Source organism: Panthera pardus, unplaced genomic scaffold (genome assembly GCF_024362965.1).
Source record: "Panthera pardus isolate Hobbes unplaced genomic scaffold, ASM2436296v1 HiC_scaffold_6, whole genome shotgun sequence".
NCBI lineage: Eukaryota > Metazoa > Chordata > Mammalia > Carnivora > Felidae > Panthera > Panthera pardus.
This window is the reverse complement of record NW_026526991.1, coordinates 88,922,115-88,949,496: the sequence shown is the minus strand read 5'-3', so window position 1 is coordinate 88,949,496 and position 27,382 is coordinate 88,922,115. Positions and strand designations below refer to the sequence as shown.

The following is a 27,382-nucleotide window of genomic DNA, read 5'->3' as shown; positions in this document are numbered from 1 at the left end:
GTCAGCCTAGAACAGCATAAAGGCTGGGGACTGTAGTCACCAAAAAACTCACCCACTGACATTATCAGTCACACGTGTGGTGCCTGGGTTGAGAAGACTGAAACATCTGGGACTCCCTGGTATCTCTTTCTAGGTCTGTGTACTTTTTTCATAAGATCTCTTCAGCATGGTGGCTTCAGGGGAACCAGATTTCTTTACATGGTAGGTCTGGGCTTCCAAGCTGTGTGTCCTGAGAGAGAGTCAGCTGGTAGCTGTAGTATATGACCTTACCTTGGAAGTCTTGCAGTGTCACTTTTGCAGTAGTCTTGGTCTTGTTCAGATTCAAGGGTAGGTAATATTGAGTCCCATCCCCATGCCATTTTGAAAGAAGAGGATGTGGAAAGTGTATATGGTGTGGCTGTCTTTGGGAAATAGACTCAGTAAGTATTGGCAGTTATGATAAAGTATAGGAAGTCAGATTTAGATAGGCTATCTTGTTTTTGTGATACAAATTTTGATATAGTAAGTTACATAATCCCTTTTTTTCCTTAACAGAAAGTCATAAAATGTAACAGGCAGGCAATTCATAATTTTCTTTTTTTTTTAAATGTTTATTTATTTTGAGAGAGAGTGTTTGGGGGAAGGGCAGAGAGGGAGAGAAAGAATACCAAGCAGGCTCTGTGCTGCCAGGGTAGAGCCCAATGTACTGGATCTTGTGAACCATGAGATCATGACCTGATCCAAAACCAAGAGATGCTTAACCAACTGAGACACCCAGGAGCTCCCATAATTTTCTTGAACTGCCTGTTTCTGTCTTTTTTTTTTTTTTTTTTTTTTTTAGTTTTTATTTATTTAAGTAATCTCTACACCCAATGTGGGACTTGAACTCACGACCCCAAGACTAACAGTGGCACGCTCCTCTGACTGAGCTAGCCAGATGCCCCTTGAAGTGCCTGTCTCTTTTAACTGGTTTAGTTTTGGCTTTTAATCTCATTGTCAGTGCCTAGAATAAGGAGCAGGGCACAAAATTATAGTCTATTCCAGCAAATGGAGGTGAGGAATGGTAGAATTTCACTCTTAAAGTTGTATATTATTAATATATCCATATAATATTAGGTATACAACTTCATACTTTTGAAGAAGGCTTGTCTTAAGTGCTTGGCACTCTTGAATTTTAGCCTTTAATAAATTTGATTATAAGTATAGAAGAGACATAATCATTCTACTAGTAAGTGGCAATTTCATAGATGAAAGGAACGTCACCCACCTGTTAGCCAAATAACAACTTACCCTGCACTATGATTACATTAGGAATCCCTGATGTGTGGGTATAATGTTTACCTACAATTTGGTAAATACTTTGAAACTTTATATAGTATACTTATTTCTACACAAAGCTTATTACCAGTTACAAAGTTAAGCTAAGTTTATAATTCTCGATTTTACCTTGTTAAATGTAACTTACAAATCTGTAGAATTTTTGTTTCCTTTTATCTCATGCCACTTTCTTCAGTCCCTAGGGAGGACCATGTTCCATTCTTTAAAAATGAGAATTATAGAATATTTGGTTTTTTTGTTAAAAAAAAATTTTTTTTAATGTTTATTTATTTTTGAGAGAGACAGAGACAGAGTGTGAACAGGGGAGGGACAGAGAGAGGGAGACACAGAATCCAAAACTGGCTCCAGGCTCTGAGCTATCAGCCCAGAGCCTGACATGGGGCTCGAACTCACAAGCCATGAGATTGTGACCTGAGCTGAAGTCGGACGCTTAACTGACTGAGCCACCCAGGCTCCCCGAATATTTGTTTTATAATAATTCAGATGGAAGCTATGAACCTAAGACTTCCTAAACATATAGTTTTCATCAGAGAACAAAAATAAAACCGCCTTGTTTCTTTAGAGATTAGTGAGGTTCTTTTGTGGAACCTCAATCAAGAACTTCCAGATCCTGAAAGAATTGGTTAGATGCCTTGATCATCCTTTTTTCCTATTACATTCTTTTTTTTTTTTTTTAAGATTAAAAAAAAAATTTTTTTTTAGTGTTTTATTTTATTATTTTTGAGACAGAGAGAGACAGAGCATGAATGGGGGAGGGTCAGAGAGAGAGGCGAACACACAATCTGAAGCAGGTTCCAGGCTCTGAGCTGTTAGCACAGAGCCCGACGTGGGGCTCGAACTCACAGACTGTGAGATCATGACCTGAGCTGAAGTTGGACACTCAACTGACTGAGCCACCCAGGCGCCCCTTAAGATTTTATTTTTGAGTAATCTCTATACCCAGTGTGGGGCTTAAACTCACAATCCCCAGATCAAGAGTCACAGGCTCCAACTGAGCCAGCCAGGCGCCCCTTGCTACTACATTCTTTAAGTTTATGGTACCTTTTATCCTTGATGTCTCTTACTCTGTATGTAATACAGCTCTATGGTTTTTTTTAATTTTTTGTTTTTTTTTTTAATTTTTTTTAAAGTAGGCTCTACACCATCAGGACCCTGAGATTATGAGTTGCATGCTGTACTGACTGAGCCAGCTAGCCGCCCGTTTTCTTACTTTTTAATGTAAAATGCCATTCATTTCATAGTTAGTAGTTCCATAATTTTAAGGACTGTTGTTGAGAACATAAACAGTCTAAAAACAATTTATAGATTGAGTAGTGGATGAAATTTTTTCCCCAAATGAGTTTTTGTGTGGAACTCCAGTGCCTGAGACATGTTCAAATGGTATTTTATTAGTATTTAGTATTTGTAATCTCAAAATTTTTACATTAATTTATAAAGTCACTCAGAACAGTATAACTTTTTAAGTAAATTTAAATTCGAAGTAGGGTTTGTGAATGTTACAAATATATGTCAGTATTCAAACAGAATTTCCTTGTTCTATTTTGGCTGCTTAGTCTTGAAAATTTGACTTGCAGATATGGGCAGCTTGTCTTTCAGCCTCCATGTACTACACTTTAGTTCTGCTGATCAAGAGCTATGAAAGGGGATTACTAGTATGGAAATTTTGTTTGAAAAACACCATTACCTAATAATTGTCTTTATATCACAAATGCAAAAGTGACTAGAACCTCAAACTTAAGCTATAAAATTCTTAATAATTGTCTTATGTCAGCCCTTTAATTTGTTATTAGCTCCCCAGGAGAGGAGAGCACATAGTAAGTAACTGGTCTTCTTGGAAGGTGTTTAATTGGGTAAGGCATAAGGGTATGATTTACAGATCTAATTTTTTATAAATGGACATGTGGAGGCCTAAATTAAATCTATAGTACAGACCTGCAACTTTGCTAATGAATGACATATTTTATAGGAAATTCTGATGTTTTAATTTTTTTTTGAGTGAAGAGAGTAAATTATACTTAAATTCAAATTATACACCCATATCCATTCGGGTCTCTGTTCCTAACTCTTCTTTCAAGTTAGACATTTTAGGGGCACCTGGGTGGCTCATTCGGTTGAGCGTCCAACTTCGGCTCAAGTCATGATCTCGCTGTCTGTGAGTTCAAGCCCTGCGTTGGGCTCTGTGCTGACAGCTCAGAGCCTGGAGCCTGTTTCGGATTCTGTGTCTCCCTCTCTCTCTGCCCCTCCCCCACTCATGCTTGCTCTCTCTCTCTCTCTCAAAAATAAACATTAAAAAAAATTAAAAAAAAAATACAGTTAGACATTTCAGTAGCCTTGTAATCAAGAGCAGGAGAAAGAAAAGGACCCAAAGATACCAAGGAGAATCCATAGTAAAATGAATTTCCTCACAGGTGAAAAGAAGACTCCTGATAAGGCTTCTCTACCCATTGGACCTCAGATTCAATTTCCAATTCAGGAATTAAACTCCAAATAAAACAAAAATATTCCAGCTCAGAAACCTACTCTTTCCAGTACATTTTAGAGAGTCATTTAAACTTTGCACCAGAACAGTGGTTCTTGAACATTTTACTTTTAAAAACTCCTTTGCTTTCTTAAGTATTTAGGAATATGAATTATATCTCAATAAACCTGTTAAAGTTATTAAAAAAAATTAAAGAGCTTTTGTTTATGTGGGTTATATTTATCAATAAACTTACAGGATTAGAAATTAAAACCAAGAACTTTAGAAACATTAAAAATAAACCAATTATATGTTTGTTTGTTTGTTTGTTTCTTTCTTTCTTTCTTTCTTTCTCTTTCACATAGGCTTCATGCCTAATGTGGGGCTTGAACTTAAGACCCTGAGGCTGGTAGTTGCATGCTCTACCAACTGAGCCAGCCAGGCACCCCTACATAGTATTTTCTTAATGTAAAATAACTTTTACTGTTAAAAAAATAGAAGAGTGATGTTGTTTTATATTTAACATCTTTAATATCTGACTTTACAGCTAGTTTTTCATATCTACTTCTGCATTCAGTCTGTTGTAGTGAATTGATTTGGTTGAACTATGTGAAGACTGGCCTCATACAGATATGTAGTTGAAAAGGAAGGAGTCTTTTAATAACCTTTTTAGATTAATTGTGTGGCTATTTGATTATACACCCAAACTTGACAGGTGATAGTTTTTTTACAATGTTTGCAATGTGGAATCTGAAACTATATCAGTGAGCTTTTCTTATTCTGTGGCATTTAGACCGTGGGCTTGTCCTCCATCTTGATAATGTAACATCCATGTATTGCTTCCTCTATTCCTGTGTTTTGTCATTAGTAATCTGCCCTTTGCTTTTTAAAGTTGGCAACCCTGATGGCTGTGGTTATGTCTACCACACAAATGTTTTGCTTGACAGTAATTTGAGTTCTCAAAGAAGGGTATATTCTTACGTGTATTGGTTGGCCCTTGAGTTCCCACAGGACATAATTTTTTTTTTAATGTTTATTTATTTTTGAGAGAGAAAGCAGAGTGTGAGCAGGGGCGGGGAGGGGCCTAGAGAGAGAGAGAGGGAGACACAGGCTCCAGGCTCTGAGCTGTCAGCACAGAGCCCAACACGGGGCTCGAACTCACAAACCGTGAGATCATGACCTGAGCCGAAGTCGGACGCTCAACCGACTGAGCCACCCAGGTGCCCCCAGAGGAAATAATTTTCATAATAGCAATGTAGTTTACTCTAGATGTTATGGTAGAAATGGCTGGTGTGCCGGGTAGTTTCTTAAGAGGAAAAGAGAGAAAATGTTATGTTGAAAATCCTTCCTGTCCTTCCCTAAATATTGCGTTTGAATTTCTAACATCGTGTGGGATTTTCTTTTTTTTTTTTGAAACTTATGGATTATGTGTTATCACAGGGTGTGTGTGTGTGTGTCTGTCTGTTTTTGTGTATGCTTTAGTTTATGTGATTGTGCAGTATCAGACACACACTTCATGAGATAGTCTGACCTGTCTTACTTGGGTAATAGTAAAAGATCTTTTAGTCTTGCTACTCAAAATGTTGTAGTAGTAGCATCAACAAGTAGGTGCTTATTAAAAATACAGTATCTCAAAAGAAAAATACAGTTATCTCTGGTCCTACCCCAAAATTCACTAAATTGGTATCTGCACATAATAAGATCCCAGGTGATTGTTAGAATATTAAATTGAGAAGCACTGCATTAGATTATTGTAACTATCTGAATAGTAGGAGTGCTTTTTTCTGGCTTAGGTTTCCTTCCAAATACTAAGCTGCTTTTGTTCACATTTTACAGAATTAGTAGGTGTTCACTGGGAAGGAGAACTAAGTGAATGAAAAATGTTAATATGTAGGATCCTAGGAATATTACAGGATCAGGTGGAATGTCTTCTAGTTCAGATCATCTTGTTATCTTACTGTTACAGGAGGAAGGACACTGTTTCTATGGGATCTATATCTAGCTCAGTGTCCTGTCAAAATAAAAAATTAACTATAACTTGTCTCTTTTGTTCTCCCACGTCAGGACTGTTGCCTTTTTGTTTTAGGAGTGGAGAAAACCATAGATTCCAGCATGGATCTAGGGCCAAAAGGGATCCTGGAGGCTTAGGATTTGGACATTTCCTAGAATTTGCAGGAGCCTAAGAGGGGCTACGCAGCAGGACTCCATTTGGCCCTGCTAGGCTTTGGGAGGCTCTGTGGTATGCTGCACATATGTGAAGGTCTCTTGAGTCTTCTAGGGCATGAGGTCTGTCCCTTACCACCTCTGCCACTGCATATGCAGCTCAGTTGCCAATGATAGACACAGTTCATATTCTTAATATCAGCATTATACTGTCTTTTTATGAGGATCTGTATCCACATGAAGGCTTGTGTTTCAGTGATACTGCACATAGACTGATTACATGATCTTCAGTGTATATGGATGTTTGCAGTTACAAGGTTCCCCTTCTATGGTAAGATTAATAAAAGTACATTAAGCACTATGTAGATAGACTGTATATTGCTAGTTGGATTTATTATGAGTCTCTTGGCCTTTGTCCAATTTAAGGAAAATTGGTTTCATTTTCAACTGAGTTTGGACTTTTCCATAAAAGCAGTACAGGTATGTGGTTAAAAGTGATACAAAAAGGTATTTATAGTGAAAGTTTCTCTCCTTCTGATCCTCCATCTGCCCCTCCAAAAAAACATGGACGATGTTTTGTGTATCCTTCAAAGGAAGTTTTGCCTTAAAAAAAAAAAACAACAACAACAACAACAAAAGTTTTGTCTTGAGAGAACACCCATGTCTATATCTGTCTCCCTCCCCGGCCTAGGTATGGATATGGAAATTGGAGCATTACTACCCTGTGTGTTTGTGTGTGTGTGTTACACTTTGCTATACCTTAGAGATTGCATTGCAATAGATCATTGAGATTAATCTCTTTTCCTAAGATGGTTTATAATTTGAGTGTGGTTGGTTGTCCACTGAAAACTATTACTATTTTATTTGCCTTTGGTGTTAATTAGTATGGTTTATAAAAGTATGAGCTTTACAGTTAAAATGTTTTAAAATCTATGAAATCTAGGAAAATAGGTGATTGTTTCATGGGTTAAGGGCCTCATGAAACTTGAAATTTCTAGGGCCCAAATAAAAATAATGTATTTCTGTATAGAAAAAACGCCATACTCACAATTTATTCCTGCAAAAAATATGACTAAGTATTCAGATAACCAAGCTTATTTGCATTTGAGAACTTAATAGAGATTACAGAAAAATTTTTTAATATCTACACCCAATGTAGGGCTCAAACTCACAACCCTGAGATAAAGAGTTGCATGTTCTATGGATTGAACCATCCAGGTGCCCCAAGATTACAAAGTTTAGAATGAAGTTTTAAAGTTCTAATTTAGAACTTACATTGACTGGTAGATAGCCAGATGAATTTAAGCATGTGAATATTCTTTAAAGGGGAATCAGACATTTTTCATGTCTGAAGCATCCTATTAAAAAAAAAACAAACATTTTTGCTAGCTCTTTTTAAATGGGTGCATTGGATGTTAGACACTTTTTTTTTTTTAAAGTTTATGTATTTATTTATTTCAAGAGAGAGCCCGAGCAGGAGAAGGGCAGAGGGAGATGGAGAATCTCAAGTAGGCTCCATGCTCAGCTTGCAGCCTGATGCGGGGCTCAAGCCCATAACCCCGGGATCACTACCTGAGCTGAAATCAGGAGTCTGACGCTCAACTGATTGAGCTACTCCCAGACACAAATCATTTTTACTTTAATAAGTTAAACTTTATTTTGACTCTTACATATAAGCAAATGAAGTTGTGATTATAGATAAATGTTCTTATTTTTAGGTGGTGTGTGCTGAAGTGATTGTGGTTGAAGTATCACGTTTGCAACTTGCAGATGATTGAGAAAAACAAATTACATATAGCAAGTAGGACAAAATGTAAATTTAAAAAAAATTTTATTGTAAGTGATCACTATACCCAACATGACACTTGAACTCACAACCCTGAGATCAGGAGTCGCAGGCTGTACCGACTGAGCCAGCCAGGTGTCCCCAAAATGTAAATTAAGTTCAAATTTATATAACTTTTCTGTGTCTTTGAAATTTTCTGTAGTAAAAACTTGGGAGTCGGGAACATACTCCTTAAAAGTTAATATAATTTTCATAATTTATTGGTACTTAGATTGCAAGCAGATAAATAAATAGCTTTTGATGGATTTAATGTGCAAACATTCTTACTGTTGAGCCCTCTGGTTGAAGCTACTTTCCTGTAGTCTCTGTTGGGAAGATACTGAAAAAAATTGTTTTAATGAATTGCTTTTAATTTTTTAAAAATTTTATTTTTATTTTTATTTTATTAAAAATTTTTTTTTGTTTATTTGTGAGAGAGAGAGATAGAGTGTGAGCGAGTGAGGGGCAGAGAGAGGGAGACACAGAATCCGAAGCAGGCTTCAGGCTCTGGGCTGTGTCAGCACAGAGCCCGATGCAGGGCTTGAACTTTTGAACCTTGAGATCATGACCTGAGCTGAAATAGGATGCTTAACCGACTGAGCCACCCAGGCGCCCCAAAAAGATTTTATTTTTAAGTGATCTCTACATCCAGCATGGGGCTTGAACCTACAACCCTGAGATCAGGAGTCAGATGCTCTACTGACTATGCCAGCCAGCCGTCCCCTTAAATGAATTGCTTTTGAAAGGAAGGCAAAAAAGTGTTTATTAAGATGAGAAATTTTGAGCATTCAAAATTCTATTACTTTCATTTCTTTCTTTTTTTTTTTTTTTACTTTTATTTCTACTAGTATGTAATTTTCTTAGTAAATAAAAGTGTCACTAATATGTTATACTTAGTTTAGTGAATAAAAAATAAAAAAAGATTGGCTTTTTCAGTCCTTTTTTTGTGGATAGAGATTAGCAAAAAAAAAAAAATTGAGGTCTAGAAAAAGACATTTTATTTGGACTTTGGTAAAATTGGAGAAACTTTTTATTGCACCCAGTTTTCTCTCTTCTGCTTGTTTATTTAGAAGGGAAAATATTGCACAATTTCCCAACTTTTTTGAGTTGGAGAGAAGTAGGATATGACAGCAGTTGTATTCTTAGATTAGTGAATAGAGGAAATGATTATGGATTAACAAGTGATTTGCAGAATTGTAAACATACTCTTGGTTCTGAATTATTTATAGCTGGACACTATAACTCTATTACTTTATTGTGCTTCTCAGAGCTATGCAAGGGCTGAAATTTGAGGAGCTATACGTATGGGGTGTGTGTGTGTGTGTGTGTGTGTGTGTGTGTGTGTGTGTGTGTGTGTTTGCTTTGCTTTGCTTTCTGTAGGTTATAGTATTGAGTTCATGTCTGCCAAAAGTTACTTAAATTATCCCATATCTGGTTTTGAGGTACCAGCATTTCTTTTTTTTTTGCCTTGATTTGCACTTTATTGCCAACTAAATGATTTCAAAGCAGTGTTGTTTTCTAATAGAAAATATGGTTTAGTATGCTTTGTATGGAGCAGAATGTCAAGTAGTAATCTTAATTAAGTATAAGATCATATTCATGTTAGTGAATTTCTAGGAATAACACAGCCTTTTTTCTTCTTTTGTAGCATAAGCAGTACTATAATGGATGTAGACAGCACAATTTCCAGTGGGCGTTCAACTCCAGCAATGATGAATGGACAAGGAAGCACTACTTCTTCAAGCAAAAATATTGCCTATAATTGTTGTTGGGACCAGTGCCAGGCTTGCTTCAACTCTAGTCCAGATCTGGCAGATCACATCCGTTCCATACATGTAGATGGTCAGCGAGGAGGGGTTGGTTTTGTCATTTCTTTTTTTCACTCCCTGTTTTTATTAGTTTTATTAATTTGTAATCGCTAGCTAGGTTTTTTTTTTTTTTTTTAAAGTAATTTGAGATTGTTTTTACACAGGCTTTATTTTTTTCAATTTTTTTTCATTTATTTCCCACATAACTTGAAAGGATCAAATGAATATATGTGTTGGATTTTAATTTGCTCTTAGAAGAGATTAGACTTTCTAAAATACAGTGCGAAGAAATTCAGTTTTCTAAAATACAACGGTAATATTAGACTTTCTACAGGATTAGTATAAACAGTTCTGTTAAATGACGGCTTGCAGTCATTATTTGTGAATGAGAATTGATCATCTTTTCCCAGGTCTTAACAGAGCTGGCTTAGATAGGAAGTTCTGGTTAGTGAGTATTGACCTATACCTTTTTAGGAATAAATTTAATTGTGTCAGTCTATATAATTTTTATTGGATAGTGCTTTAAGAGCTAAGCAAATTAGGTGAGTCAAAGTGTAATGGATCAAAGTATTATAATGTTACTTACAACTTTTTTCAATTTTATCTAGGTTTGTCTTGAATAGTTAACCACACTTTAGTGCACTTTCCAGAAATTAATGTCACATTGTTAAGTACAGATAATCTTTAGGCCACATATTTCCTATCAGCTTGCCATCACTGTTGAGATCTACTGATACTAAAATGGTTTAGGATCATTATGGTTTAAGTGAGTGGGTAGCTGTTTCCAAGGTTGCATTGATAGTTAGATTGCATTGATCTTTTTTAAAAACATGCAACCATATAAGCATCTCTCACATTGTAACCAGTGGTATTTGTGCATTGAAATCTTTTAAGAAATCTTTGCCTTTGTCACAGTATGTTGAAATGTATCAGCAATTTTTTGATTATTGAAATTTGATGAGTAAACATTTGTCTTACTAGATTTGAATTTTGTGATGTCTAGGTAGACAACAGATAGTGTATTAAAGAAATTTGCCCATCATATGGTATTTTCACCGCTTAACCCAACCCAGCTCAGTGGTTAGGTTACTTTTGTAACAGTCTTTTTTCCTTTCTTACATATATCAGATTTTTATTGTGAGCTATGTTAACCAAGTTGGTTTCCTAGTTATTATAGAGTTGTTTTTTGTGAGCCAGTGCTTGATATCATTCGGTATATATCACTAAGTCTTTTGAGCCATGGCATGATGCTTTTTTAGTCACTTGATTTAGCAACTATATATAGGATCATGAACTATGTAGAAGGTTACTGAGCTTCGTGTAGTAGGTGTGGGAAAATCTCACATTTCTAAGTCTTAGATCTTACACATTGAGGAGTTGGTACATAGCCTTATGAGAATGTTTTCAGCTCTTGAAGGATCTACAGAAGGAATCGAGGTGCAGACTGAATCTATCATGTAGTCACGGCAGCTATATTTACCTTATGTCATAGAGCAAGGCATGAAGTCTTGGTATTTCTACAATAAGTATAAACTTGTTGAAATGACCCCCCCCCCGTGTCATTTCTCAAATACTTACTCATAAAATTACTTTATTAAAAATAGGATTCTCTGGCTAATTTTAAGCTTAATGCTGTTTTGACCACAGAAAGGAGGCCTGATCTTTGAAGGACATTAATTGCTAAACTACAAATGTTAGAGAATAGAGAAAATACACTCAGATTATTTTTACATATCAGTCATTGGCCTATAGATCAAGCTTTCAGTCTGTATACCGATGTATGAACGAAACTTTGAAAACTTTGTACAACTATGTAACAGGAAATCTTGATCTGGTTTTGTGCTTAAAATAGAGTGGATGTTGGTTGGGACATCTTTTTTTTTTTTTTTTTTTATGGCCTCTTTGAAGGGAACTTTAAAAAAAAAGTGTTTTTAAGTGTAGAGTTCATTGACGTTAAGTACGTTTATATTGTTGTACAACCATCATCACTGTCTATCTCCAGAATTGTTTAATATCTCAAACTGACATCTGTACCCATTCAACAATAATTCCCCATTCCTCCCTTTCCTCAGCACCCCAGTTCTACTTTCTGTCTTCATGACTTTGTTCTAGGTACCTCATACACCTGGAAAACAGCTGATTTTCATAACATAATTTTTTTTTAGATTTCTTATCTCTTCTTTCTACCCCAAGTGTTAAACTGTCTTAATGGAACAGAAGCAAATGAGGAAAAAATTGGTAACTCTAGAGGACTTTATGCTTCTACTTATTAAAAGTTGATGGTTTTATTGGAGTAGTATGTTAGCAAGATCTGAATACTATATTATATTAATTCCTGTTCTTTTTCTCATCCCACTCTAATCTTCACCCTGGGAAAACAAAACCATCCTATAATAGCTTAGAAACTTCTCTCTCCCCCCATCCCCCCTTTAAGCTTTTTATGTTTCCATGTCACATGGACTTTAATTATATTTGGAGGCTGAAATTGGGTAGAGTTTGGGTCTTCATTGACCTTTTCATATATCAAAGTGGGTAGATTCTTCTATTTCAAAAGTTAAGCTAACCACTTAAACACCAGATTGTGAGTGTACCTTTTTTTTTTAATTTTTAAAAAATACCTTTTTAAAAAAATGTTTATTATTTTTGAGAGAGAGACAGCATGAGTGGGGGAGGGGCAGAGAGAGAGGGAGACAGAATCCGAAGCAGGCTCTAGGGTCCTAGCTGTTAGCACAGAGCCTGATGTGGGGTTCAAACTCACAAACTGCAAGATCATGACCTGAGCTGAAGTCGTATGCTTAACTGACTGAGCCACCTAGCTACCCCAATTTTTTTCTTTCTTTCTTTCTTTCTTTCTTTCTTTCTTTCTTTCTTTCTTTCTTTCTTTCTTTTTTCTTGCTTTCTTGCTTTCTTTCATGTTTATTTTTGAGAGAGAGCGTGCGTGAGTGAATATGCCTTTTAAGGAAGACTCATGAAAGTACTTTTTCCTATTTAAAATACTAAAAGACGCAAAACATTTTTAAACTTTTTTTCGTTAGGTATAATAGAATCGGGTTCTGGGGTCATACTTCTGTGCATGATTGGATTTCAAAAACTAGAATGAGGTATTTTATTAATCACATTTCAAATCCCAGTGTCCTATTCATATACACTGAAGTCTTGGTAAGCAGGAAACTTTGTCTTCTAGGATTTCTGTGGTTTAGTAATATCCATTAGTGTTGTGTTCTTTCCGTCTTAACTATTTCTTATTAAAAAAAAAAAACAGATTTGCCAGAAAGAAACCTGTTTGTGTTTCTTGATGCACGAGTTATTTTACACGTGTCATTTTATTAAGTTCATTTTTGTGTATGTTCTTTGGTGTGTTTGAGGGCAGAGGGCCTGAAGGAGATTTCGGGGAAGGGATGGTAGGGTATTATTCAAAGGCTTGAATAAGATCAGTTACCTTTATACGTTACATAAAATGACACTCAGGGTTAAATTGGAATGAGACTAGAAAGTGAAATCAATCTTAGGAGGTCACTTTGAGTTTTGATTGCCTATCTGATGGCTTCTAAAACATGCATGAAATTGGTCATAGATTTTGTAATAAAGGAAAAATACTTAATTCTTGTAATTTGAGTGTTCTATTAAATATTTTTGTCCTCTGTTTTATTAAATATCTTTTAGCAGAGAAAATTGAAAATGTTCATTTAATGTGGCTAAAAATAATAGGATATAAAATGATAGCTGTTGTTTTAGATCTTGGAAGAACAAACTGATTAGAAACAATAATTACATGTAAAAAAATATTTTATTTCTCTTTTGTTCGCATTTTGTAAAAGAGTGAGCTGGGTTTTTTCTAAGTAATATTAAAGCTTGGGGTGCCTGGGTAGCTCAATCAGTTAAGCATCCGACTTCGGCTCAAGTCATGACCTCACAGTTCATGGGTTCAAGCCTCGTGTTGGCCTTGTGCTGATAGCTTGGAGCCTAGACCCTCTTCAGATTCTATGTCTCCCTTTCTCTCTGCCCCCCACCCTCAAAAATAAAATAAAACATTAAACAAAAAAGAAATGAAAGTTTAAGGGATCCATAAAAATCATCCAATCCCTTCCTGACTTTAGATGGTGTTATCTCTTGCTTTATACAAAATCTTTTTGTATCATTTTACTGCAAAAGGAATCTAATTCCTTAGTAAAGCCAGCCCCTTCCCCCACTCCTGCATGTAAATTATATTGCCTTCTGGCTCTATTTAGAATATATTTGGCTGATTTTAATTTACCTTACTACTAACTGAATTTTCCTTATGCATACTTAGATTCTGTCAGGTTACATTGCATTTTTTTTGCAGTAGATTTTACAATTTACTTACAGAAAATTTTAATGGATCATTTGCACACTTTAGTGTGAAATGTTAGTGACCAGATAAGTACAAGTATCTTTATACTGTCACACAAGCTGTCAAAGGTGTAGGCCGTGAATAAATTCAGAAAACTACGTTGCTGCATTTGGTCAAAGAAATTGATGAAAGTGAAGAACATTTAACACTACCCTTGGTTCTCAGGTTTGTACCAGTCTTTTTCATTTTGGGCATTTTGGAGGAGTTGCCTTAAAGTTGACAGTTTGAATGAGTGAGGATTTCTAAAGGACTTCTCAACAGAAAGCCCAAACCTATAAAATTGAAATTTTAGACCTCTACATCTTTAGTTGGGTCATTGTAAATTTGAAGATTCTTTGGTAGTCCAAAAATATTCTGATTTAATTTAATTTAATTTAATTTAATTTAATTTAATTTAATTTAATTTAACTTAACTTAGTTTTGTTTGAGAGAGAGCCAGGGAGGGATGGGGGTTGGGGGAGAAGGAGGGGAGAGAGCGAGAGGGAGAAAGAAAGAAAGAAAGAATCCAAAACAGGCTACACGCCCAGCATGGAGCCTGATGTGGGTATCCCTGAGTTGAAATCAGGGAGTCGATCGCTTAACTGACCAAGCCACCCAGCCACGTCCACAAATATTCTTTTAATAACTGTGTGTTTTGATTTGATTTTTAAAGATAGTTTGGCAGAAAAATTTATTTGGTGGCAGTTATTTTGAAAAGGGGCCTCCAGTGTCTAATATAAACCCAATTTTTCTGTTAAATAGTTTAGAGTATCATTTTGCATTTTCATTGTATTTTGGAGTTAGCGAATGAGTGCTCGTAGTGTCTGTTTGATGAGAAAGGAAATAGACGCTTAAAGAAGTGATTCTTCCAGGATTACAAAGCTGCAAAGTATGAAAGCTCTGTATACAATTCAGGTCATTTACTGTGTGCTATTTTTGTTACATCTAATAACCTAATACAAGTCTGTCTATTATGAGAGACTAGACTATGTACCTATATGTCTCAGTATTCTGATTAATATAGCTAGATCTTAATTCATTTTTTTTTAGAACTTAATTCATCTTAAGGTATTATAGAGGAAGCATCACAGATTTTATGCTTGAATAATTCCTTTCACATTTGGATTAGTTTCCTGTGGTGTTTGATTTTCAGAGTTAATTTTTACAATGAAGAAGTTTCTAAAAATTGATTATGAGAATGTTTTTCACATATTGTGCATCTAAAAACTCTCAAGTTTGAAGAAAGACCCTTCTGTCAGATTTTAACTCTTTATCAAAGGGTGTCCTAACATAGATTAGGGAAAGAAATTCAGCTTTTAACAGTTTTGTGATTTTTGTGGATCCATGGTGTGGAGTTTTAGTGCCTGTTTTGTCTTTGTGCAAGTTTAGTGCTTCCTCTCCCCCTCTCTCCAAACCCAAAAATTATTTTCTAAATATTTCACCCCAGTATAGCTAAATATAGTTAGCTTTGGTCTCTTTACACTTACTTCCATTTCCTATAAAATTCATTAGGTTGAAGGTTATGGTTTTTCTTTGAACCTGAAGGTGTTGCTCTAATAGTGTTACTAGACATTATTTCATCTAGAGTCTGGACCATAACTACTCATCTTGAAGGCTATTATCTGGTGGAATTACAGTCTGCCATTGTCTCCATATGTGTGTTTATTTCTAGGAAAAAAAATTGCTAGTCAGAGATTGTTGTTTCTTTCACATATAGTGGTTGGCTAATGTAAGGGGCAGTGTTTGAATATTTATCTTCTTGTTTCTTTGAGAGTAACTCAGCTTAAGAGTTAAGACGATAGAATTCTTCACTGTTTTAAAAATTATTACATAAATGATGGTAGATTTGTTTCAAGTTACTTTAATGCATCTCTCTTTATGTGGTATGGCTTGTGAGAGAATTTTAAATCAATCTCTGATTCCTATTTATTCCTTGAACATTTAAGACTCAGAGTTGTCAGTAAGGAAGTTGATAGCACTACTGATTATCTGCATGTGATTATTAAACATTGAATTAATTTCCACAACACAATTCATGTAGTTTTGAAAACATTTTTTCCTTTTTTTGGATTCATTTTAAAAAGTAGCTTTGAATTCTGGGAACTTGTGGAATCATTTTATAAACACAAACTAGGGTCAAGGATTTTAAATATGAAGGAGGAAATGTTTTGATTTCTATGTCTGTTTAATTGAAAGAAATGAGCCAATCTGTAGAGGAATCAGGATACATGATAACTCTATAAACAGTCATATCAAACAGCAATAGCAGTATTGCCTTGTTAGACCTATCTAATATAAAATGACTTTGGTTTTGAGTAAAAATTCAGTTATTTTAGACTGTTGATTTTTCTAGGCTTTAAAAAAAGTTTATTTTAAACTGTTTAATGATGCTTCATTTCTGCATGTATCTTCATTCTATTCTACATGTAGTATGTAATAGTCTTGAAAGTATGGCTCTATTTATAATTACTCTTCCCTTAGAAAAGAACAGAGCTTATATATAAGTGGCTCTTTGAAGGCTATAACTACAGTGGATTCAGACTTCTTTTACTGGTGTTGGGAAGCAATTTTAAATGTTCAGTTTGATGGAAATACAATCAGTTAGAAACTTGATATGTCACTAGTAAGAAGATGATAAAGATTAGATTGTTAGTTGTTAGACTGGTATTTTCCAAACCCAGTCATACTCAATTACCTGAATCCAAGAATGTGGATCTGTTATGATAAACAGCTTATGCCCATTGCTTTTACAACTGTATTAATTTAACATTTTGTATTAGATTTTGTTTCATAAGATAATGGGAAATAATTTTTAAAGAATAGAATAGTATAAAAATAAGTATTAGCATGCATATGAGAATAAGGAATCTAGAGCAGAAAATTTTAACTTAGTAATTTAATTACTATACTCATTTTCTGACATTCATCTTCAGAGATTAATATTTGAGTATTTTGATTTATTTTCATTATTTCTTTATACCGTTATATTTTCCTGTCATAAATAATACATGTTAGTTCCCTCATGCAGTAAATACAAAATAATGGTGTATAGTTCTGGTTCCAAGGCTATATTGTTAATATTTTGTAGTTTTCCTTCTGAGTGACACTTTGGGATTGGTTTTTCAGTCCTCATTGAGGGAATCGGACAGCAGCCTTAAGGGGAAAGGATTGACACTGTGCTTTTCATACTGGAAGTTCAGAAGTTTATGCTAAGCATTTTGATTGACTCCTACATTAATGGCTCTTTCTGTCAGTTAAAGACTTGCAGCATGTTCATTTGAACTTACAAGGAATAAAACTGTTGAAATAAGTGATGAAAATTATTATGGCTCTTCTTTTAACAGGTATTTGTTTGCTTATGGAAAGGTTGTAAAGTATATAACACTCCATCAACCAGTCAGAGTTGGTTACAGAGGCATATGCTGACACACAGTGGAGACAAACCTTTTAAGGTAAGTAAGTATATGTGAGTTGTTTTTAACTTTTAGTTGATGTATTTCTTTAAAAAAATTTTTTTAAACGTTTATTTATTATTGAAGGACAGAGAGAGTCAGAGCGTGAGCAGGGGAGGGGCAGAGGGAGAGGGAGACAGAATCTGAAGCAGGTTCCAGGCTCTGAGCTGTCAGCACAGAGCCCGACGCGGGGCTCGAACTCACAAACTGCGAGATCATAACCTGAGCCGAAGTCGGACGCTTAACCGACTGAGCCACCCAGGTGCCCCTGGTTGATGTATTTCCTAATGGGCATATTTTTGCCCTTCTAGCAATGTTTAAAAATATTCCTGTAGATACATGGAATTTAAAAAAGCGATGGAGGTAAAGATAATTTAATCCAATTTGTAAAATTTGGAGAACAGAAAAAAGTCACTGTGGAGGGTGGATTGAGAATAGCTAATGGGCAGACCTGTTTGAATGCATGTCTTTAAAATTGGTGGCTTTTAATACCTTGTGATGTGTGTTTTCATTGCTATAGGTTTCAGCCTTTTTATTAGCAAACCACACTGATTATTAATAATTCCAAAAAGTGAAATTGTACAACGTTAAGGGAATTGATTGCTTTCACTCAGGTTTGAGGTCATGTTACTGAGTTTACTTGTAAATTACTGTGTCAAATGGATGTATTCTGAAAAATTGTATGAAGAACCAGTTCTGTAAAAACCGTTTTTCCATTTATCTTCATTAAAAATTAAACAAAATATTTTGGTTTGTAATTATGGAAAGCATATACCATAGAGGTTAAAAGTTTGTGTTTAGAAAACTTTAATAGCTGTTAAACCCATAATTTACTGGTATGTAAATACCGTGCCAGAAACGTCCCCTGGGTTTCATTAGAGAAGGAGGTAATTCTTATGGAGCTGCTTTTTAAAAAAATTAGTTTATTTTGAAAAGACAATCTTTAACAAGTTAAAAAAAATTTTTTTTAAAAATTTTTAATGTTTAATTTTGAGAGAGAGAGAGACACACACACACACACACACACACACACACACACAGTGCCAGCAGGGGAGGGGCAGAGAGAGGAGACACAGAATCAGAAGCAGGCTTCAGGCTTTAAGCTGTCAGCACAGACCCCAGTTGGAGGCTCAAACTCAGGCACCATGAGATTATGAGCTGAGCTAATGTCAGACTCTCAACCAACTGGGCCACCAGGCGCCCCAAGTTAAAAAAAATTTTTAAGGAAATTATTTACGTAGAGAAATCTTGCTCCCTTTTCTTCTTTCCTTCTTCCCTCTTCCTCAAATATGTAACCACTGTTACTAGTTTCTAGTGAATTCTTCTAGTATTTCTTTATGAACCAATATATGTAGTTTCATTCTTCTTTCTTACACAAAATCCAGTAAACTATATACTGTCTGTACTTTATTTCTAACTATCTTTTTTTAAATGTTGGTTGGTTGGTTGGTTGGTTGGTTGGTTGATTTTGAGAGAGAGTGAGAGAGAGCGTGCACAAGCAGGGGAGGGTTAGACAGAGAATCCCAAGCAGTCTCTACACTGTCAGTGCAGAGCTGTATGCAGGGCTCAAACTCAGGAACCGCGAGATCATGACATGAGCGGAAATTAAGTCGGATGCTTAACCGACTGAGCTACCCAGGCACCCCTGTCATTTTTTTTTTTTTTTTAATGATTTTATTTTTAAGTAATCTCCATACCCAGTGTGGGACTCAAACTCAAATCTCTGAAATCAGAAGTCGCATGCTCTACTGACTGTGCCAGCCAGGCACCCCATATACCTTATTATTTTTTTCTTTAATCAACCTTTTATTTTATAGCAGTTTTAGATATACAGTAATATTACAAGGATTATAAAGTTCCCTTATACCCTATGCCAAGTTTCTCCCACTGTTAACCTCTTTCTTGCATGTATGTGTACCTTGCTTTTTAAACTTACTGTATTCTAGAGATCTTTCTATATTTGCTCCTAGAGAGTATTCTTTCAGTTTATTTAACCAAATTTGTATAGACACTTGGGTTATTTCTAGTCTTTGGCTATTATAAATAGTGCTGAAGTGATAAATCTTGGAACATACGTGTCATTTTGTACATGTGTAAATATATAGGGAGGAAGAATTCCCCGAAGTGACATGAGTGGGTGGATCAAAGGCTATATAAGCATTGATGATTTTGATAAATCTTGCCAAATTGCCCTCCTTAGGGTTTGTGTCCTCATCATCATTGTTAGACGTCTGCCTTCTCAGTAGCTGTGCTAGGATAAGAAGGTGTTCTCAAAATTTTGGATTTTTGCCAATCTAATAGGTTAGAAATTCCATCGTTGTGTAGGTTTTTTTCTTGTTTTCATCCTAATGTAGTTTTAATTTGCTTCTCTTTAATTATGAGGAAGTTTGGGTATCCTTTTTTTCTTTTTCTTTTTTCTTTTTTAATGTTTATTTTTGAGAGAAACAGAGGATGAACAGGATAGTGGCAAAGAGAGAGGGTGACACAGAATGCGAAGCAGGCTCTAGGCTCTGAGCTGTCAGCACAGAGCCCGATGTGGGGCTCGAACCCACTAGCTGTGAGATCATGACCTGAGACGAAGTCAGACGCTTAACCGACTGAGTCACCCAGGCGCCCCTGGTTATCTATTCTTATGTTTAACTATTCGGGTTTATTTTTCTTTCTTTTTAATTTTGTCTATTTACTTTAAAAATTTTTTTTAATTTTTATTAAGCAAGCTCTGTGCTCAGCATGGGGCTTGAACTCATGATACTGAGGTCAAGAGTCTAATGCTCTACTGACTGAGGCAGCCAGGAGCCCCTCTTTATTCTTTTTTAAATAAATGATCTCATTGACCTTTCTGTTGGCATGTGGGCCTTATAACTTTAACACCCTAGTCTTTCTTGGGGTCTTACTATAGATTCTACCCCTGGTATGTTCTGGAAGTGTATGATCTGGGACAGTTTTTAAACTTCCCATTAAGATGTAGCTAGTAAGAATAGTTACCTCATAGAGCCATACGGTATGTATCCAATAAACATAAGAGATTATTGTTGTTAAAGTGAAAGAATCATTTACTTTTTTACTGTATTTCTATATGTTTTTCTTTAAGGCAGCAATCCTCCTGGTTGATTGTGATGTGCAGATTGATTTCAAAGCCTGTCAAATGCTTTTTTCTCCCAAATCCTCCTTTTAGAAACTGTAGAAGATTCCCATTGGAGAGGGGGAATGAAGTTGTCTTTAAAAGATAAAAGTTGGGGTGCCTGGGTGGCTCAGTCAGTTAAGTGTCTGACTTTGGCTCAGGTCATGATCTTGCTGTTCGTGAGTTCAAGCCCCACCTCAGGCTCTGTGCTGACAGCTCAGAGCCTGGAGCTTGCTTCAGACTCTGTGTCTCCTTCTCCCTCTACCCCTCCCACCACATATATTTTTCTCTCTCTCTCTCAAAATAAATAAACATTAAAAAAAAAAAAAAGCCAGAAGTTAAGGAGTATGAATTAGTGAGGCATTGTTCTGTAAGTCATAGGAATCATTTAAATTCAGAAAGTTGATATCTATAGTACATGGCAGTGTGCTAGGCACTTTGGAAGGAAGGTGAATAAGATCTAAATTTAAGTAATGAAATGTTTTACGTGTTTTAATAGTGACGTATGAAAGGTTCTATGGAAACTTAGATTAGGTATCAATTAAATACTATAATAGGGACTGTGGAGGAATAGTAGAAGGTAAGTGGGAGTCAGCTATAGAAAGAAGGTCATGAGGTGATGATGTTTGAGGTGAGTCTTTTTTTTTTTTTTAAAGTTTTTACTTATAATGTATAATAAAGTGTCTTAAGTATACTTAAGTGTTCAACAGTGTAAAGATATGTTTTATATGTGTGTATGTACCTGTGATGTATGCACCTGTGTCACCACCACCCTGATGAAAAATATTTTTTAATAAAATGGAATTTCTTTAATGACCCTTTCCAATCTATTCTTCTCCTGTCCTCTGTTTTTCCCCACAGGCCATATTATGATTTTCCAGTCTATTCTGTCCTCTGTTATTCTCCTCAGGCCATATTAGATTTCTGTCATCTGGTTTCGTTCTGGCTGTACCAGTTTATTTATTTACATTTTAAATGGTTATTTATTTTTGAGAGAGAGAGGGAGGTGGAGAATCCCAAGCAGGTGCTACACTGCCAGTGAGGAGCCTGACACAGGACTTGATCCCATGAACCATGAGATCACGACCTGAGCCAAGATCAAGAGAAGGATGCTCAACCGACTGAGCTACACGGGCACCCCAGAATAGGGCATTTTTAGCTTTGGAAATGACAAACTCTTCTCCAAATTGGTCATATTATTTACATTTCCACCAGCAGTGACTTAGAGTTTTTAGTTGCTCTATCTTATATTATCAAATGTCTTTTAATTTTAGCTATTCTGGTGGATATATAAGTGGTATCTCATTTTTGCTTTCATTTTTATTTCCCCAGTGAATAATGATGAGCACATTTTCATGTGCTTATGGCTATTTGAATTTCCTGTTTTGGGGAAGTGCCTATTTGAACCCATAAACCATGAGATCATGACCTCAGCCAAAGTCAGATGACTTAACTGACTGAGCCACCCAGGCGCCCCTATTGTATAAATTTTTATATATTTTGGATATAAGTTCTTTGTCAGTTATATGCACATCCCTTCTGTGTTTGGTTTCCTAATGAGATCTTTTGAAAAAGGTTTTTAAATTTCAATGAAATCTATCAGCTTTTTTTTTCAATATATGAAGTTTATTGTCAGATTGGTTTCCTTACAACACCTAGTGCTCATCCCAAAAGGTGCCCTCCTCAATACCCATCACCCACCCTCCCCTCCCTCCCACCTCCCATCAACCCTCAGTTTGTTCTCAGTTTTTAAGAGTCTCTTATGCTTTGGCTCTCTTCCACTCTAACCTCTTTTTTTTTTTTTTTCCTTCCCCTCCCCCATGGGTTTCTGTTAAGTTTCTCAGGATCCACATAAGAGTGAACACATACGGTATCTGTCTTTCTCTGTATGGCTTATTTCACTTAGCATCACACTCTCTAGTTCCATCCACGTTGCTACAAAGGGCCATATTTCGTTCTTTCTCATTGCCACGTAGTACTCCATTGTGTATATAAACCACAATTTCTTTATCCATTCATCAGTTGATGGACATTTAGGCTCTTTCCATAAATTGGCTACTGTTGAGAGTGCTGCTATAAACATTGGGGTACAAGTGCCCCTATGCATCAGTACTCCTGTATCCCTTGGGTAAATTCCTAGCAGTGCTATTGCTGGGTCATAGGGTAGGTCTATTTTTAATTTTTTGAGGAACCTCCACACTGTTTTCCAGAGTGGCTGCACCAATTTGCATTCCCACCAACAGTGCAAGAGGGTTCCTGTTTCTCCACATCCTCTCCAGCATCTCTAGTCTCCTGATTTGTTCATTTTGGCCACTCTGACTGGCATGGGGTGATATCTGAATGTGGTTTTGATTTGTATTTCCCTGATGAGGAGCGACGTTGAGCATCTTTTCATGTGCCTGTTGGCCATCCGGATGTCTTCTTTAGAGAAGTGTCTATTCATGTTTTCTGCCCATTTCTTCACTGCGTTATTTGTTTTTCAGGTGTGGAGTTTGGTGAGCTCTTTATAGATTTTGGATACTAGCCGTTTGTCCGATATGTCATTTGCAAATATCTTTTCCCATTCCGTTGGTTGCCTTTTAGTTTTGTTGGTTGTTTCCTTTGCTGTGCAGAAGCTTTTTATCTTCATAAGGTCCCAGTAGTTCATTTTTGCTTTTAATTCCCTTGCCTTTGGGGATGTGTCAAGTAAGAGATTGCTACGGCTGAGGTCAGAGAGGTCTTTTCCTGCTTTCTCCTCTAAGGTTTTGATGGTTTCCTGTCTCACATTCAGGTCCTTTATCCATTTTGAGTTTATTTTTGTGAATGGTGTGAGAAAGTGGTCTAGTTTCAATCTTCTGCATGTTGCTGTCCAGTTCTCCCAGCACCATTTGTTAAAGAGACTGTCTTTTTTCCATTGAATATTCTTTCCTGCTTTGTCAAAGATTAGTTGGCCATATGTTTGTGGGTCTAGTTCTGGGGTTTCTATTCCATTCCATTGGTCTATGTGTCTGTTTTTGTGCCAATACCATGCTGTCTTGATGATGACAGCTTTGTAGTAGAGGCTAAAGTCTGGGATTGTGATGCCTCCTGCTTTGGTCTTCTTCTTCAAAATTACTTTGGCTATTCGGGGCCTTTTGTGGTTCCATATGAATTTTAGGATTGCTTGTTCTAGCTTCAAGAAGAATGCTGGTGCAATTTTGATTGGGATTGCATTGAATGTGTAGATAGCTTTGGGTAGTATTGACATTTTGACAATATTTATTCTTCCAACCCATGAGCACGGAATGTTTTTGCATTTCTTTGTATCTTCTTCAATTTCCTTCATAAGCGTTCTATAGTTTTCAGCATACAGATCTTTTACATCTTTGGTTAGATTTATTCCTAGGTATTTTATGCTTCTTGGTGCAATTGTGAATGGGATCAGTTTCTTTATTTGTCTTTCTGTTGCTTCATTATTAGTTGCTTCATTATTAGTGTATGAATACAACTGATTTCTGTACGTTGATTTTGCATCCTGCAAGTTTGCTAAATTCATGTATCAGTTCTAGCAGACTTCTGATGGAGTCTATCGGATTTTCCATGTATAATATCATGTCATCTGCAAAAAGTGAAAGCTTGACTTCATCTTTGCCAATTTTGATGCCTTTGATTTCCTTTTGTTGTCTGATTGCTGATGCTAGAACTTCCAACACTATGTTAAACAACAGTGGTGAGAGTGGACATCCCTGTCGTGTTCCTGATCTCAGGGAAAAAGCTCTCAGTTTTTCCCCATTGAGGATGATGATAGCTGTGGGCTTTTCATAAATGGCTTTTATGATGTTTAAGTATGTTCCTTCTATCCCGACTTTCTCGAGGGTTTTTATTAAGAAAGGTTGCTGAATTTTGTCAAAGGCCTTTCTGCATCGATTGACAGGATTATATGGTTCTTTTCTTTTCTTTTACTAATGTGATGTATCACGTTGATTGATTTGCGAATGTTGAACCAGCCCTGCATCCCAGGAATGAATCCCACTTGATCATGGTGAATAATTCTTTTTATATGCTGTTGAATTTGATTTGCTAGTATCTTATTGAGAATTTTTGCATCCATATTCATCAGGGATATTGGCCTGTAGTTCTCTAGCTTTTATTTTTTATAGTTAGTGCCTTTTGTATTATTTAAAAAATTTTTGCCTACCTTTAGTGTGTGAAGATGAGGAGGCTCTTACAGAAAAGCTGAGTTTTATTTTATGGTTATAGGAAGATCATTTCAGGTATATATTTAAATAAAATTTCATTCTGTAAAGTTTACCCAAGTGTACAATTTAGTAGTTTTTTTTAGTGTATTCATAGTGTTCTGCAACCATCACCACTACTTAATTGTAGATGGAAGTGCCTTTGGGAGAAAGAAAAGGAAACATAAAAGAATGAGTGGACTATTTAGGGAGTAGTATGTTGCATATATATAGATGGTACTTTATTGTGGGAATTGAAATATTAAAACATTTTTTTTTAAGTTTATTTATTTTGGGGGGAGAAGGAGAGCACAAATAGGGGAGGGTCTAGAGAGAGAGGGAGACATAGAATTCGAAGCAGGCTTCAGGCTGAGCTGTCAGCACAGAGCCCAACATGGGGCTCGAACCCACGAACCATGAGATCATGACCTGAGCCAAAGTTGGACAGTCAACTGACTGAGCCACCCAGGTGCCCCTTAAAAAGATTTTTGAAGTTTAAATTATTTGTTTTGAAAGAGTGAGAATCCCAAGCAGGCTCCACCCTGTCAGTGCAGAGCTTGACATGGGGCTTGATCTTGTGAATCATGAGATCATGACCTAAGCTGATATCAAGAATTGGATGCCTTGATGTCATGGTTTGTGAGTTTGAGCCCCACAACCCCCACATCGGGCTCCCTGCTGTCAGCGTGGAGCCCTCTTTGGAGGGCTTTGGAAATGGAATATGTCTCCTTTGGAATATGTCTCCTCTTTGCCCTTCACCTGCTTGTGTGTGTGTGTTTTCTCTCGCTCCCCCTCTCTCTCTCTCTCTCTCTCTCTCTCTCTCTCTCTCTCTCTCTCTCTCAAAAATAAACAAAAAAAGAGTTGGATGCTTAACCTAAGTGAGCCACCCAGGCACCCCTGAAATATTTTCAGACCTAGTTCTGTAGACTGGTGAGCCTGGACTATCTAGAAATTAAATGTATAAGCAATTGGTTTCATAAGTTTTTCATATTGGGATGCCTGGGTGGCTCAATCAGTTGAGTGTCTGACTTTGGCTCAGATCATGATCTTGTGGCTTGTGGGATCAAGCCCCATGTCAGGTTCTGTGCTGACAGCTCAGAGCTTGGAGCTGCTTCAGATTTTGTATCTCACTCTCTCTTTTCCCCTCCTCCATTTGTGCTCTGTCTCTCTCTGTCTCTGTCTCTCTCTCTCTCTCTCTCTCTGTCTCAAAAATAAACAAACATTAGAAAAAAGTTTTTCATACTGAATGTTTGAATATTTGTTGTATAATGAACAAGATGAAGGTAAGGGTCAGAAATAATCATGATTAGCAAAGGCTTTAATACTACTTTGTGGCTTGCACATTACCTACATATTTTATTGTATTACCTATTAACTACCTCTTAAAACAATTCTGTGAAGTAATTACTGTTTTGCCCTCATTTTATTTATTTATTTTTAAAGGTTTATTTATTTTTGAGAGACAGAGAGCGTGAGTGGGGGAGGGGCAGAGAGAGAGAGAGAGAGGGAAACACAAAATCACAAGCAGACTTCAGGCTCTGAGCTGTCAGCACAGAGCCCAATGCAGGGCTGGGACCCATGAACTGGTGAGATCATGAGCTGAGGTGAAGTCGGACGCTTAACCTACCGAGAAAACCAAGCGCCCCTTATTTTATTTTTTTAAAGTTTATTTATTTAAAGCAAGCAGGGAAGGCAGAGAGAGAGGGAGAGAGAAAATCCCAAACAGGCTCCGCAGTAGTAGTTTTAAGCAGTCCCGTGTTGGTGTCAATCTTATGAATCGTGAGATCATGACCTTCCAAAATCAAAAGCCTGTTGCTTAACCGAGTGAGCCTTCCCAGGTGCCTGCCTTCATTTTATACATGAGGAGATTGATGTTGGAAGAGAAGAAATATTTTCTTTTTTTTCTTTAAGTTTTGGTTTATTTTGAGAGAGGGGATGCAGGGGTGGGGTCAGAGAGAGAGAATCCCAAGCTGACTTCACACTGTCAGCACCGAGCCCAATGCAAGTCTCTAACTCAAGAACGGTGAGATCATGGCCTGAGCCTAAACCAGGAAGTCAGACCCTTACTCAGCTGAGCCACCCATGCGCCCTGAAATGAAATATTTTCTAAGGTCATGGGCAGTTAGTGGCAGATTCAGGACTTCAGAGGCAGTATAAATCAAGGGTCTGTGTCCTTAACCATTTGTATTCTGGTAATTTATAATGCAGAATGGCTTTTGTGTAACGTATGTATTGTATATTTGTGTTTAGATTACTGTTATTACCTCTCACTGTTTGTTAGCTTGGAATTTGATTCTAAGGAGTTTGCATTGTATATTTTGGCCTTTTTCATTGTGTTTATAATATGCTTTAAGCATTCACCAAAAAAAATGGTTTTATTCATACCTTAAAAAAATGACAGTGTGGCTGCTCTTCAGTTGTGCTTTGTGTGTGGATAATTGATTAAATTACCTTGGGGCACCTGGGTGGCTCAGCAGCATAAGCCCCTACCTTGGCTCAGGTCATGATCTCATGGTTCTTGAGTTTGAGCCCCGAAGTGTGGTGCTCTCTGCTGTCAGTACAGAGCCCGCTTCAGATCTTCTGTCTTGCTCTCTGTCTGCCACTCCCTTTCTTTCTCTTTCAAAAAAAATTAAAATGAAAAAAATACATACATAAGTAAAAATAAAAATGTTTTTAAAAATTGATATGGGTTTT

The 27,382-nt window shown here is 36.4% G+C and overlaps 1 protein-coding gene across 3 annotated transcripts in view; it reads left to right on the top strand.

The window, feature by feature from the left end:
• AEBP2 (AE binding protein 2) overlaps nucleotides 1-27,382 on the top strand; it is a 70,727-nt gene that overhangs the window by 13,083 nt on the left and 30,262 nt on the right. For all 3 annotated transcript variants that reach the window (XM_053894634.1, XM_019452138.2, XM_019452139.2), the window contains exons 2-3: nucleotides 9,412-9,619; nucleotides 17,267-17,374. In XM_053894634.1, the coding sequence (XP_053750609.1) occupies nucleotides 9,412-9,619; nucleotides 17,267-17,374 (316 nt within the window). The remainder of the gene's footprint in view (nucleotides 1-9,411; nucleotides 9,620-17,266; nucleotides 17,375-27,382) is intronic.